Consider the following 16,298-nt stretch of genomic DNA (forward strand, 5'->3'; position numbering starts at 1 on the left):
TTAAAACCAGCCAGAGAAAAACAACACCTTACCCGTATGGGAAAAGCAATTCAAGTAACACTAGATTTATCATTAGAAACCATGGAGGCCAGAAGGAAGTGGCATAATATTTTTTAGGTGCTGAAAGAAAAGAACTGTCAACCCAGGATCCCATACCCAGTGAAAATATTTATGAAATAAATAAATGAAGGAATGAATATTTAGGAATGAACTGATACTCTTAAATGAAGGAGAACTAAGAAAATTTGTCACTGGCAGCCCTCCCCTAAAAGAATGGCTAACAGAAGTTCTCTAAACAGAAACAATAAAGAAACCATGGAATATCAGGAAGAAAAGTACCTGTTAAGCAAAAATGTAGGTAAATACACTTTCTTTCTCCTCTTGAATTTTCTAAATTATGTTTGATGGCTGAAGCAAAAGAAAAAATTGTAACAGCCTGTTGTGGTTCTAAATGTAGAGGAATATTAAAACATTATATTACAAATGGGGGAGGGTAAAGCAAGGTAAAGTTTCAATACTTCCCTTGAGATATGAAGCAGCTTTTCTGTCACCATGACGCTGAAATGGTTATATTCTTCTTCTCATCAGTATTCCCATGACATCCTCTCTCACTTTTCAGATTAATTTGAACTGAAGGTTTTTTTTTTTTAACATTTATTTTTGAGAGACAGAGAGAGACAGAGCATGAGCAGGGAAGGGGCAGAGAGAAAGGTTGATACAGAATCTCAAGCAGACTCCAGGTGCTGGGCTGTCAGCACAGAGCCCAACATAGGGCTCGAACCCACAAACCACGAGATTATGACCTGAGCCAAAGTCAGACGCTTAACCGACTGGGCAAGCCAGGTGCCCCTGAACTGAAGATTTTTAAAAATGTATTTGACAAATGTAAATTATACCTCAATAAATTCATTTAAAACAATATGAAAGAATATAATAAAGAAAATTAATGGCACAAAAACAGACAAATAGACCAATGGAATAGAATAGAAACCCCAGAACTAGACCCACAAACGTATGGCCAACTAATCTTTGACAAAGCAGGAAAGAACATCCAATGGAAAAAAGACAGTCTCTTCAACAAATGGTGCTGGGAGAACTGGACAGCAACATGCAGAAAGTTGAAACTAGACCACTTTCTCACACCATTCACAAAAATAAACTCAAAATGGATAAAGGACCTGAATGTGAGACAGGAAACCATCAAAACCTTAGAGGAGAAAGTAGGAAAAGACCTCTCTGACCTCAGCCGTAGCAATTTCTTACTTGACACATCCCCCAAGGCAAGGGAATTAAAAGCAAAAATGAACTACTGGGACCTTATGAAGCTAAAAAGCTTCTGCACAGCAAAGGAAACCACCAACAAAACTAAAAGGCAACCAACGGAATGGGAAAAGATATTTGCAAATGACATATCGGACAAAGGGCTAGTATCCAAAATCTATAAAGAGCTCACCAAACTCCACACCCGAAAAACAAATAACCCAGTCAAGAAATGGGCAGAAAACATGAATAGACACTTCTCTAAAGAAGACATCCGGATGGCCAATAGGCACATGAAAAGATGCTCAACGTCGGTCCTCATCAGGGAAATACAAATCAAAACCACACTCAGATATCACCTCACGCCAGTCAGAGTGGCCAAAATGAACAAATCAGGAGACTATAGATGCTGGAGAGGATGTGGAGAAACGGGAACCCTCTTGCACTGTTGGTGGGAATGCAAACTGGTGTAGCCGCTCTGGAAAACAGTGTGGAGGTTCCTCAAAAAATTAAAAATAGACCTACCCTATGACCCAGCAGTAGCACTGCTAGGAATTTACCCAAGGGATACAGGAGTACTGATGCATAGGGGCACTTGTACCCCAATGTTTATAGCAGCACTCTCAACAATAGCCAAATTATGGAAAGAGCCTAAATGTCCATCAACTGATGAATGGATAAAGAAATTGTGGTTTATATCCACAATGGAGTACTACGTGGCAATGAGAAAGAATGAAATATGGCCCTTTGTAGCAACGTGGATGGAACTGGAGAGTGTTACGCTAAGTGAAATAAGGCATACAGAGAAAGACAGATACCATATGTTTTCACTCTTATGTGGATCCTGAGAAATGTAACAGAAACCCATGGGGGAGAGGAAGGAAAAAAAAAAAAAAAGAGGTTAGAGTGGGAGAGAGCCAAAGCATAAGAGACTGTTAAAAACTGAGAACAAACTGAGGGTTGATGGGGGGTGCGTGATGGGTATTGAGGAGGGCACCTTTTGGGATGAGCACTGGGTGTTGTATGGAAACCAATTTGACAATAAATTTCACATATTGAAAAAAAAATAACATGATAAACAATAGATGGGATATTTCAAGCACAATGTGAAATTTCAGTAAAATAAACACGAGATGAAGCTCCCTAACAACAACAAAAAAAGAAAATTAATATTCCTTAAACTTTGTTTTCACTAAACTTCAAAGCAATTCATTTTAAAAAATACTTGATAAGAAAATTCCTTACAGTTTTGTATCTATAGACCCGTGCTGTCCAATATGGCAGTTATTAGTTCCATATAATTATTTGCATTTAAATAAATTAAAATTATATAAAATTTGAAATCCAGTTCCTTAGCCATTCTAGCCACATTTCAAATGCTCAGTTGCCACATATTCAAATATAAAACATTTACTTAATTGCAGAGTTCTACTGGACAGCACTGCCATAGAGGCTAAAAATTTACACAAAAATAGCTTGTCTAAATGCTTACTCTAAACTGTTAACCATTTTCAGCAGTTGAAGATTTTTGAGATTAGTTTAAAACTATGAATTCTAGATATAAATTTCTTAAAAATTGTTACTGGTATACTTTTTCCTAAATTATATCCTAGCACATGTAGAAAGATCAGTGATATTAAGTGTACCAGTTGAACACAAGCAGAATGTGTAGAATGATGGCTGCTGAAGTCATCTGGCAGCTAAAAGCACAAAGAAATTATTCTTCCCCTATAAGGTCATGCTTTAAAGATTTGGATTACTAAATTTTTAAATAATGGAATAGCAGTAATTAATTACTTTTCTGTATTTTTGTATCCCAGAAGTTCCATGACTTGGGCCCAATATTAACTTTAACACATGAAACATGAAGTAAATGTATATCTGGTGCATCGTTATCAAAGTAGAGAACTGGCTGAATATCTTCATGGAGACAGTGATGGCAAAAGACATAAAATGGAGGCTGGTAATTTCTGAAACCAATCCTTTAAGAGGTTGCTTCTGAAATACTCTCAGTCTCCTAGTTACTCAAGATAACTTTCTGATGGTTTCTTCAGTCTCTAGACTGCAAGAGAGCAATCCATCTAGAGAGCAAGAGGTAAGAAGAAAAAGTAGAAGGTTGCCTGTGAGGTTTCTACAGCATGCCATAGATGCAATAAAGATCCCCAGTTCATTCCTCCAACATCTACATAAAATCAGAGGAGTTCAAAGTCCAAAGTAGGTAGAGGCTATATATACGACTATATATATGACCATTTATATGATATAAATTTTGAAGCAAGTTAATTTCTGTGTCTTAATGATAACAGCAGGTATGAACGGTATGCCTACTAGGTACTAGATATTATGTTAGGTACTTTACAAATCCTGACTCTAATCTTTACAACAACCCTATAAAAAAATAATTTCCTAAGTAATGAACACTACTTGTTCACTTGTAACACTATTTCTAAGCAAAAAAATTTCAGATTCAGACTAAGTAAACTTTAGACAGTAAACCAACACTTTGCTCAAGGCCCCTTCTGAGATGTTCAAGAATGTAAGAGTCATCTGTTATTCATGGCTTCCCCAAATCTTTGCAATGTTCTCTCTACACTGTAATAGTTCCCTACAGTATGAATCTCACCTTCTGGAGGTAGAATCCAAAACATTTCCTTGCTTCCCCTACAGTCAAGGATGCAGTCATGTGTTACAGTTCTGCCTAGTGTGATGTAGGTGAAAACTGCTATGTTGGGGCTCTAGGAAAGCTCCTTGAAAGGGAAGGTGACTTACTCAGTTGGCATACACCTTTTTGTTATTCCCCTCCTTTTTCCTTCCTCTTGCTTACAAATCAGCTAAGTTGGTCAGAGCTCCAGTAGCCAGTTCATAAGCATGAAATAAGGGCCACACCTTGAGGATAGCAGGGCAGAAAACTGAAAGGAATCCAGATTTCTTAAGATCTCATAGAGCCACTATAACTGTCATGGACCCACTTGTTATTTATTTTACCAACACAATCTCTAATATGTAGATAACATACAATTCGTATTATATGTGTTTTATCTACCATATAGTACCAGATTCCATCTCCATTACTGACCAGTATTCCAAAAGAAGCTGGAAACGAGGTATTTCATATGTTAATTGTACAAAAAGGTAATAAAAGCTCAGTAGTTTACATTTCATCAAAATATTCCCACATCAGAAGATCCCATGTCAGAAAGTCCCAGATATCAAATATCACACAGAATACACTGATATGAGACCTTAATTAATTTGTCCAAGGTTACACAGTTAACTGTGTGGCAGCTGTTGGGTTTCAAGCACAGGTTATTTTGACTGTGGAAGCCAATTCTCCTTCAACAGAACTATGCCACTTTTCATTCATACAATTATGACATTTTTGTTACAAGGGGCGAGGGTAACCTACGGTCAGTGCATTTCTTCATTAGTTTTCTACCTACTAGAAATAGGTCACCTCTTTTTCAGAGGACATTAAACAGGTTTTGAATGATGAATTAGCTAAATTAACATATTTAAACTAATAAAACAATTTACTACCAGATTTAGAAATTCAATTTTTAGACTAGCTTTTTAGTCTAAAAATAATTACCAGAACTGTCGTGGAAAATAAAAATTTTTGTAGATTTCAATTAAACTTGTACAACATTCTATAATTCTAGGTATTGTTTGATATGTAGCAAGAGCACTACCACAATAGGGCAGCAATAAAACAGAACAAAAATCTTTATGGCTAATTGACAAAACCCAAATACACAGAAGTATACAAATGCATTTTTAAGGAGCCAGAATTTATAAGTAAAATCCGGAACAAATGTAGTAAACTACTTACCAATTTGACTTTTAGGTGCTCCAGCAACCACCAGATTTAAAGTACTGGAAGACATTTCTTTCCGTGTTGGATTAACAACACACTCTCCATCAATCATTCCTATTCGGACTGCCCCTAAGATATATCAAAATACAGGCAGTTGTGCAATAAAAACTCAGTTTTCAAGACATTATTTCAGTGATAGCTTCAATCCCTATCTTTAATTGTGACTACAATAAAATCCATATTTCTACCATGGTATTTAAAGCCCACAGAACATCCTACCCCACCTTACCTTCTGGCCTCACTGGAGCACTCCGAATTGCTCAAATACACTATTTCTTCCATACCTCTGTGATTATGCTCATGCTCTTTTCTTGGGCTAGACTGTACTTTCTCCAAGGCAAATGCTTACCATCTGATCCTACTAAGGTTCAGCTTTAATGGTGAGTACTCTGAAAAGCCCTCCTTGACAACCTGACTTCACAAGACTAAACCCACCCTTTTCTATCATTTTCTTACCATTTTTACTATACTTTTATAATGCTGTTTATAAATAATTGTTTCCCCTACTTACATTGAAAGCAAGAATTGTGCCTAGTCTGCCTTTATTCCTTCAGTTTTTACCTTAGTATCTGGCATTTAGGATATTCAAAAATTACTTACTTGATGAGTCTTTTTTATATTGCATGAATACAACTTTTAAGAGTCATTAAGTTCTAAACATGTTTTATCCTGAAAGACTATGTACTCTAACAATTTCCTATTCCCCCACAAAAAGTCCTTAAACAGAGGAGGCAACTAAGAAGTCAAAGTATCTAGGAACATAAAAGTCTCTAACACTGTAACTTATTGCTATCAGAAATAAAACTCAAGGCAAGGATGAAAATATCTCAAAAAGGAATCTTAGATGGTCATCTAACTAAACTCCCTATGAGATTTACAGAGCCAGTAAATCTATGCCCTTGCTATAGCATGCTCACTAGTAAAAAACATGTTTCTTATTTTCAAATCCTAACTTACCAATAGGTCCATTCCAAGGAATATCTGATAATGAGAGGGCTACAGAAGCTTAACAAAAACAAAGAAAAAAAATAAGAGCTGAAATAAAATTATTTCATACCTTTAAAAAAAGGTGATAATTTTAATCTCGATTTTTAAACTTACCACCATTAATTGCTAGAACATCAGGTTCATTAACACCATCTACTGCTAACAGATTACAAAGTACCTGGTACAAGGGGAAAAATTTAAAGCACTTAAAAAAAAATCTACTTGATTTAGGAGGATTATCATTTTTGTTAACATCTTGAACTAAAATAAAGGATCACCATGTGGTTAAAAATATGGACTTTATAGTTAAACCCTTATTTCTGGCTATCATTTAACTACATGCTTGACTATGGCAAATTACTTAAGCCTCAAAAGGTTCCTTATATTTAAAAGGGAAAGATAATAGCACCTCCCTAAAAGATATTCTGTAAGTTAAAGGTAATATTATTTGTAAAGCATTTACAATACTGGGCATGTTGAAAATATTCAGTAAATGTTAGCTATTTCTATTACATAAAAATACTGTTTTCTATTAACAAGCATATAGAAAACAAATGAGTGAATTACTTTATTATTACACTGCAATAATACGCCTATGTCATATACTTAAGAAAACAACTTAAAAGAGAGAAAACTTCTTGCGGCATCCTTGCAAAGGCATATTTATTTTTGTCAAATAAATAAAAGTTAATTAAAGTAAATTAATGGGTCATTATTCTGAGAGAGAATAATATTCACAAAATATTAAAATTATAATAAAGTAGAAGAGGACCCAATAAAAATAGGTAATAAAAACTAGTTGTAGTGATTGTCCTAGCCTCTGACACTAATCTGACTTTCAGGCCCCAGCCTGATCTGTCCCCGACCTCCTTAATTGCTATAAACTTTTGCTCTAAACCCTGTTTCCTGCCTCAGAGCTTTTGTGCTTCCCCCCCATCTGCTCAGAATGCTTCCTCCACACTCCTAGGTTGGCTAACTCCTACTCATAATTCGGTATCAATTCAAACTGACATCAGATTAATATTAATTTTTAAAATTATTAGTATGTTTTTTAAAAAAAATGTAAAATAGCATCACTAAAAATTCTTATTTTGTTCTTTAATATTTAGCCTAAGTAGTATTATAGAGATTCATTACGTAATTTTTGATTAATCTGGAAACAAACGTAAAACAGAATCTACCTGTGTATCATAAAAGTAGCCAGCTGGAAAGAGAGGTCTAATTGAACGATCTGCCAAAAGAAAAAGAAAAGTAAATAGTACTGACAAAAGTTGCTTTATAATTCAACCTTTTCACTCTATTAAACACCAGGCTGGAAAATAATATAGGTAGCTGTTCAGATGTTAAAAAAAAAAAAATCCCCTTGGACTGACTTACTGAGAGGGTCATGGATAAATGTCAGTGCTTCAATTAATCTATACCATGCCCTAATAACAAAAAACTAGCAGGGCTGGAGCACACAAGTCTAAAATTGGGGAGCAACTTTTCATTTCTGTTTCAAAGGCATCAGTTACATATATAAGCAGAGGAAAGAGACTTAAGGCCAATAACAGACCAAAAGAAAATCTTTCGAGGTATTTTGTGTCTGAAGAATGCATATACATATACACAAACTAACAATTTCTATTGTAGAAGAGCTATAAACTCAAATGATCCCACAATATTTAAAGATGTCAAAGATTTGAAAGATTGCAGGCACATTTCAGTAGTTGAATATAATGCTTTCAGGAATTACTATGCTGAATATGAAAATGAAAAATACTAGAGCAGTAGAGGCATGAGCCATGGAATTTATATTGTCAACAGAGATTCATTCATTTCATCGACCTGTATTTACTGAATGCTCATTTTGTGCCAGGTAGTATACCAAGTACCCAGGATTCAGTAGTGAATAAACAAAATTTTTTCTTTCATGGACCCCACATGAAAGTAAATAACCTCAGGCAGTGTTAACTTAATGGAAGAACATTTAAGGGAACTGTAGAATATAGATAGAAGAAAGGCTAACAGAAGCATATCAGAGAGAGTTAATGTCTCTATTAATATCTTACCTATTACTCGACTTGTAAGAATTTCTTTATCAGAAGATCCAATCTCTCTTCTAAGATAGTTTGTGGGAATTCTACCTGCTGCAGCAGCCTTCTGTCTATAGTCAACCTGAAGTAGTAATGAAAAAAAAAAAAATGAAGTTCATTTAACTCCTTTTTATGGCAACTATTTCCCAAGAACCACTGTTCAGATACTAACTCTCCTGAGGTTGCTAACAATATGGTCCAGATTAAGAATGGAGAATATTTTATTTACTTTTAGTGTTTTGTATGTCTTTGGGAAGTGAAAGCTGATACAAGTATTTCAGTAAATTGATTTTTAAAAAGCCCTCCACTTAGCAGTGAGAGGACTATGTAGCCTCACTACTTCCCAGAGTGGCTTATTCTACTCAAATTAAACATTCCCTTTTTTATATCAACTCTGTTCAATAAAACTGCATTCCCCTTTTCATAATAGAAGGAAGCCATAAACTCCTAAAGTTAGAACTCTTTACTCTTCACCAAACATACTTGCAGACTCATACTGAAGGGAAACCTATGAAAGCAATGAATTCATTGCTATTCAACATCAAAGTATTAACGCACTTCACTGTTGTCAACCTGGACATTCTGAAGTATGCTTACTACTAATACGAGAATTGGTTATAAAGGAATCAGTCTAAATTCTTTTAATGACTCAGTATCAACTAAGGAAAATCCTTTACTGTGCAAAGTTTACATTGTGCACTCACTAGACACTAGACAAAAATATTGCAAATTCTACAGTGCCATATTACTGTTTAAATAAATCAGCAAATACTTACCACCAAAGGCATGAACTGGGAAGGTGAAGGTTTTGTTTTACTGACTGCTGTGACCATCACTGCAGTGTCACCTGACTTAAACATAAACAACAACACTGGCAAATTCCTTAAAAATCAGACATTAACATATAAGTAGTGACTGAATGAATCCTTGCTCCAGTTCAATACAAGAGAACAGTTATCCCAAGACACCATAATGAAAATAATCACAACTAGTCCAATCTTGATCCTTTCTACAAGATCATGATCTGTTTTATAACAGTTGCTGAGCTTTGCAAAAGCAATAGAACTAAAACAAGAGGCTTACTGATAGCTTAACCACATCCAATCATATTTTCTAATTCTTATGAAGAAATTTAGGCTATATATAAAGATTTCTCAATTATTACTATTAAAAGAAAAAAGTAAAATCACATTCTCTAGAAAAGCATTACAGAATATATTAACAGAATAAAACAGAACCCTAAGTTTGGAACACATCTTAAAGGTCATTTAATATATCCAGCCTTCTGACTCCCTACTTCTCTGGAATGGTTCTGAAACTAGAAATGGTCTGCATTAATTTCCAATACCACAATTCTAAGAAGTTATATGATGCTGTAAAGACAGTACCAGTCTCCATAACCATTTTTAAGATGAAAATTTTAAAATCTGGACTTTTTACCTGTACTACAGCAGAGCCATCTGCAAATCTGGCCAGTTTTCCAGAGGATATTTCTAACTTTCTGTTTAAAAATAAAAATTCAATACAAAAGGACTTAGGTCATCAGTACAAATTCCAGCTTAGTATAAAATACTCTAAAATATCTAACAGAAGAACCAAGCCACACAGGCTCCCACCCAGCAAAAAACAAACAAAAAAGGGATAGAGTTCACAATTATTATCAAAAGTACTAGGGGAATTTAAGAGCTGCTTAAGGAAAAATATAGAAACCAAGGCACAGAAATAATCTGAATGAAAGATAAAGTATTTTGGGGGTGCAGAAGCTAACTGCATTCCTAAATGTTAATTCCCGTTTACAACCTTAGTCTGTCAACCTTAGTTTACAACCTTTGTCTTGTTGATAAAAGTAGACTCTTAACTCACACACTGAATCATTTCCCTACTTACAATCCTTTAAAATATTCTCCAATGCTTTCAGGACAAAATATAATTTTTAAATATTGCCTACAAAGACCTTCATGTTCGATAATGGTGCCAAGACAAGTCAATAGAGGGGAAGAATAGCCATTTCAACCAATGGTACTGGGACAACTGGATATCTATATGCAAACAAGTTAATAAACTGGACCCCTTCCTTTCCTCATACTATAAATAAAAATTAACTCAAAACAGAGTATAGACCTAAATGTAAAAATTAAAACCATAAAATTCTTAGGAATACACATAGGAGTAAATCTTCAAACTTGGGTTAGCCAACATCTTCTTATATATGACATCAAAAACACAAGTGACAAAAGACAAAAACAGACAAATAGAACTTTATCAAAATTAAAAACTTTCATGTTTCAAAGGATATCAAGAAAGTGAAAGAAAATCCACAGAATAAAAGAATGTATTTGCAAAGCGTGTAACTGGTAAGGGACTTGTATCTAGAATATGTAAAGAATTCTTACAACTCAATAGAAAGACCAACAACATTAATTTTTAAATTGGCAAAGGATTTGAAGTCTATCCAAAGAAAATCTACTAATAGCCAGTAAATACATGAAAATATGCTCAACACCGTAAACCGCCAGAGAAATGCAGGTCAAAACCACGATGAGATAATGACTTCACATGTACAAGGATGGTTATGATAAAACAGATCAATAAAAAGTGTTGGTGAGGATATGGAGAAACTATAACCCTCATACAGTATTAATGGAAATGCAAAATGGTACATCTCCTTTGGGAAATAATCTGGCAATTCCTCAAGAGATTAAACACAGAAGTGCCATATGGCCCAGCAATTCTACTCCAAGGTATATAACCAAGAGAAATGAAAACTTGGGTGGTGCCTAGGTGGCTCAGTCCTCTAAGCATCTGACTTCAGCTCAGGTCATGGTCTCACGGTTTGTGAGTTTGAGCCCCACATCATGCTATCTGCTGTCAGTGTGAGGCCTGCTTCAGATCCTCTGTCCCCCCATCTCTTCTCCTCTCCCACTTGTGCACATGCTTTCTTGCTCTCAAAATAAATAAATAAACTTAAAAAAAAAAAAAAGAAATGAGGAGCACCTGGGTGGCTCAGTCAGTTGAGCATCTAACTTCAGCTCAGGTTACAGTTTCATTGTTTGTGAGTTTGAGCTCCACATTGGGCTTTGTACTTACAGCTCAGAGTCTGGAGCCTGCTTCAGATTCTGTCTGTCTGTCTGTCTCTCTGCCCCTCCCCACTCGTGCTCTGTCTCTCAAAAAAATAAAGAACATTAAAAAAAAAAAACATAAAGAACAAAAAAATAATAAAAAGAAATGAAAACCTGTATGTCCATTCAAAAATTTGCATATGAACGTTCATAGCCACAGCATTTTTCATAATGGCCTCAAAAAGGAAACAATCAAAATATGTCAATGAATGAACAAAATGTGGTCTAATACATACAATGGAATATTATTCAGCCATTAAAAAAATGAAGTACTGATACATGTTACAACATGGATATGCCTTGGAAACATAGTAAGTGAAAGAAGGCAGTCACAAAAGACCACTCATCATATTCTATTTATATGAAATGCTCAGAATAGGCAAACCCATAGAGACAGAAAGTCTGTAGATTAGTGGTTGCCTAGGGCTATGGAGTTTGAGGAGAAATGGAAAGTTACTGCTAATGGGTCTGAGGTTTCTTTTGGGGGCGATGAAAATGTTCTAAAATTGTGGTGATGGCTGCAAAACTGTGAATACACTAAACACCACCGAATTGTACATTCTAAATGGGTAAATTGTATGGCATGTAAATTATATCCTAATAAAGCTGTCTCTATATATAATAAACAGTCAGTATTATTAGCATTATTTCCCAGCTTCTGGTGAGTACAAAAAGAGGTTAATGAAGGCTTGAAACAGATCAGCAAAACTTGTCAAAGAAACTAAAATTCATCAGAGTATTGTGAAGCCTAACCAACTCAGTGACTCCTGAAGATACGGAGGAAAATGTTCTGTCCCATGAAAGCAGCTTCCAAAACTTTCTATCAAGTCCCAGTGCTGAACACACACACACACACACACACACACACACACACACACACACACACACACAATGCCCTGCCTCTGTACTTTATATATAAACGGGATAAAGAGATCACTGAATATTTCTACTCATTAAACACTTCTGTCAGAAGTCTGAGTTCATGAAAAGCACATTTACCTATTCAGATAGTCTCATTTTGTTAAATTTGAAAGTCAAAAAAAACATGTACACTTGTGTTATCAGTCTTGAAAAACTATGAGGATTTTTTTTTTAATCACAAGAAATATTTGAGACATTCAACACAGATGTTGCAATGACAGCCTATAATAAAATGGGTTTACCTTGAGAGATGGAATAATAAGATGCAGAGATAAGAATGAAGCTGGAATAGAAGGTGTAGGGAATGAGATGATTAGAGCCAGTAACACTGTAGCCTTAAGCAGAGCCCCACCAACCTATAGCTGAAATCAGTATTAAGGTTTTATGTGTAAAATGTAAATTTAGGGTCTTGAAATTTTGTTTAATCTGGAATAAGAATACGTTACCACTGTTTCTCAAGATTTATCAGGAATTGGCATTCCATCCAATAATGCAAATTCTGAGTATCTGAGTGATCCCTGTGAAAGGGAGTATCTCTAAATAAATTGAAGTGGGCCCAAGACAGAAGAGCTGTGAAAGCTACAGTTCTATTCCATTCATAGGGCTCTTGCCCCACAGTTTTTGAGATTGCCCACAGTGGCATATTCTTTTGAGTATCTTCAGCGATTGGTTAAGTCTTTATTCTTAAAGGGGATATAATTTGTATAGGGGACGAAGAGAAGGCAGTAGAGAACAAATGTTAAAACATGGGTTCTCTCTGAATAATGGTAAGCATCACTGGAATAAAATAAATACTTCAGTCTGTGGATAACCTGTTATCACTTCATATTAGGTTTTGCTGGTGAAAACCAGTCACATAGCCCCACCTGTGTAGGGACTAGCAGTGTACCAAAGAGAGCACACATAAAAAGAAAGCTTGAGGCAAGGAGTAGAGGACCCACTCCTCTCCTAAGAACCAGCCTTTCCCAGTTCTATCAGCAGGCAGAGAAGCAGAGAGAAGGCAACACTGTTAAGCTTCCGAAGCTAACCTGTTTACAATGGGAGCTGAGTGAGAAAAACAGGTCTGCAGTGTCCCTAGATCTTAGACACGCATGCTTGGATTTATGTATTTATTCAAACATCCCATCTTCCTGCCGTCTTTGTTCCCTCTCTTGAGTCTACCCAGTGTCTCCATTAGCGGTCCTAGCCCACACACCAGACAGTCCTATAGTCCTGCCTTGATGATTTCCCTAATTTGAACTCTTTTTCTTCTACGTGTGTGCAATTTATATTACACAAAGAACCAGCCGGTTACTTTTCATTATATCTCATGATCTCAGCTGATGTTACCTGACCTTGTAATTTTTTTCCTATTCATGCAGTTTTGGTTCTGTTTTTAGTGCAAACTGGTTATTACTTTTATACTTCATAGTTGGTTTTACCTTTTAACAACTTACTCTCCAGTATTTTATGTGTAAAATATCTCCAGATGCATACAAGATTGGTAACACAAGTGGCCTTTGGGAACTGGAATTAGGCAGCTATGGAACCATATGGGAAGGAGATTTTGAACTTCTTAAAATGCTGATTCATGTGAATGTTTACCTAATTAAAAAAAACACTTGAAAAAAATAAATAAAAAGGATTAGGATGAGCAAGGAGATTCTGTTGGTGGGGAGAAGAGTGGGAAAAGGTAGCTGAGGAAGAGAAAGGGAAGAGCAGAGCCAGCTGCTACAGGGAATAGAACTTCAGGGAGAGAGATGCTTAAAGAACATTTTTAGGGGTGCCTGGGTGGCTTAGTTGGCTAAGCGTCCAGCTTCAGCTCAGGTCATGATCTCATAGTTCGTGGGTTCGAGCCCCTTGTCGAGCTCTGCGCTGAACACTCAGAGCCTGGAACCTCCATCGGTTTCTGTGTCTCCCTTCCTCTTTGCCCCTCCCCTGCTCATGCTCTCTCTGTCTCTCAAAAATAAACATTAAAAAAAATTTTTTAGAAACATCTGCAGAATGATGTGGAATGTAACCACCTTGCTCCAACTTCCACAGAGAAAAATTGAGTAATACAAAACTAAAAAAACAAACATCTTTATGATTTGGACTCTGCCTATTGTCATTTGACCTTTGATGCTAAACTCACATTTTACCTTTTGCTTCGTCCACATTGAGTTATTTGTAGTTACTCAAATACACTCTCTCACTTCCCTGTAATTGCACTTACCTCTTTCTCCTTGCTAATTCCTCCTCCTCCTCACCCCTCAAGATTCACCTTCAATGGAAAGCTTTAGAATGGAATATGCCTTTGCTCTCCTTTGGCACCCCATCCATACCTCGACCACAGTGATTTTCCCAGCACCAAACCTGTGTTTATCTTACTCCCTCATCAGATTCTGTATCTACAGTGCCCTGTACACAGTAGATTCTCAATAAAAGCTTGTTGGAATGTGGGGCACCTGGGTAGCTCACTCAGGTAGGTATCCAACTCTTGATTTCGGCTTAGGTCATGATCTCATGGTTCCTGAGCTCAAGCCCTGCGTTGGACTCTGCACAGACAGTGCAGATCCTGCTTGGGATTTTCTCTCTCCCCCTCCCCAACTCATGTGCATGCACTTTCTGTCTCAAAGTAAACATTAAAAAAAGAAAAAAAATGTTGAAATGAAAATTAAACAGTTGCCTCAAAGGTTACTCTGAGTATTAAGTACAGCATTTGAAAAACACCAAAACAGTATATAATCTATAGTGTATTGTAAATAATACACAAGATAACAAATATAAAGTGAATGGTACATAGTCAAATTTAATAAATGCTGCAAAAAAACAAAAAACAAGACAAAGATGAAGGAACTAATTTACCCAGCGGGTATGTTATTTATGAATCTAGTTGTTACAACACATGACACAGTTTAAAAGAACTTTCAGGCTGACTAATAAATGAAATATTTAAAGTAGATTGTTTATGGAAAATTTGAAAGGCAGGGACTAATACTGTTGCTTTTGTGTCCGTTAAAGGAGTCTGTATAGCACACAGTAGCTGTCTGTTGAATGAAATGCTTTGAGGCATTTCTTTTTATTTATTTGAGAAAAAGAGAGAGCACGTGCATGCAAGTGGGGAAGATGGGCAGAGAGGCAGAGAGAGAGAGAGAGAGAGAGAGAGAGAGAGAGAGAGAGAGAGAGAGAGAGACGGTGAGAGAATCTCAGGGAAGCTCCACACCCAGCGCAGGGCTCAATCCCATAACCCTGAGATCATGACCTGCGCGGCGGTAATCAAGAGTCTAATGTTCAAACAACTGAGCCCACTCAGGTGCCCCCGCTAAGGCATTTCTTCAAAGAATGTTAAGTCCTTGAATAATGGAAGAGATATCCTCTCCCTCAAAAAATCAGAATCAAAGAATGTCAGAAGTGGAAAGGGTGCTTAGAGATCATCTAGTTTAGGGATCAACAAACTATACAGCCTGTTTCTGTACAGCCTTTCAGCTAATTTTTTTTTTTTTTTTTTTTTTTTTTTACATTTTTAAAGGGTTTGTAAACAGGAATATGTGACAGTATGCAGTCCTCAAAGCCTAAAGTATTTACCATCTGGCCCCTTACAGAAAAAGTTTGACCCTTGACCTAGACCAGTCTTCTCATTTTGCCACAAAAAACTTAACTTGTTCAGGATTCGGTAAGTTAGGAAACAAGACCTGTAATCCAAAACAGATTTTTCAACTTTTTGCACGAATGAGGGTCAAAGAATTTTAAAGTATATGTAAAAAAGATAAATATATAAAGTAAGTAGCAATTTAATTTATTCCAAAAAGGATCCATTTTGTTATTTTAGACGTGAATTGTGACAAACGGACCCCTAGTAGAAACATGGGCTTGGAGAGAAACATAAAATCCACCTAGTATCAAAGTACTGGCTTTGTTGACTCAGAGAGAGTTACTAACCCTTTCTGAGCCTCTGTTTTAACTATGAAATGGGGGTAACAGCACGTTTACCACAGGTTTAAAAAGAGTGTATCACAAAACTAGCGTTCAATAAACTGACGTTTTCCTTCCCTTCCTATCCAGGGTCATACTGGCCACGCATTTAAACAATAAACTGGATTG

The 16,298-nt window shown here is 36.1% G+C and overlaps 1 protein-coding gene across 2 annotated transcripts in view; it reads right to left on the minus strand.

Moving 5' to 3' along the window:
• The window catches only part of PNPT1 (polyribonucleotide nucleotidyltransferase 1), a 48,949-nt gene that overhangs the window by 32,088 nt on the left and 563 nt on the right, over nt 1–16,298 (minus strand). The window contains exons 2-8 of one of the 2 annotated variants that reach the window (XM_019425818.2): nt 9,637–9,697; nt 8,973–9,047; nt 8,173–8,278; nt 7,303–7,352; nt 6,236–6,299; nt 6,092–6,139; nt 5,090–5,203 (exon numbers count right to left, since the gene is read on the minus strand). In XM_019425818.2, coding sequence (XP_019281363.2) covers nt 5,090–5,203; nt 6,092–6,139; nt 6,236–6,299; nt 7,303–7,352; nt 8,173–8,278; nt 8,973–9,047; nt 9,637–9,697 — 518 coding nt within the window. Of the gene's footprint in view, nt 1–5,089; nt 5,204–6,091; nt 6,140–6,235; nt 6,300–7,302; nt 7,353–8,172; nt 8,279–8,972; nt 9,079–9,636; nt 9,698–16,298 lie in introns of both variants that reach the window. The other variant, XM_019425893.2, reaches the window with a different exon arrangement.

This window comes from Panthera pardus, unplaced genomic scaffold (genome assembly GCF_024362965.1).
Source record: "Panthera pardus isolate Hobbes unplaced genomic scaffold, ASM2436296v1 HiC_scaffold_25, whole genome shotgun sequence".
In the NCBI taxonomy this organism is placed as follows: domain Eukaryota; kingdom Metazoa; phylum Chordata; class Mammalia; order Carnivora; family Felidae; genus Panthera; species Panthera pardus.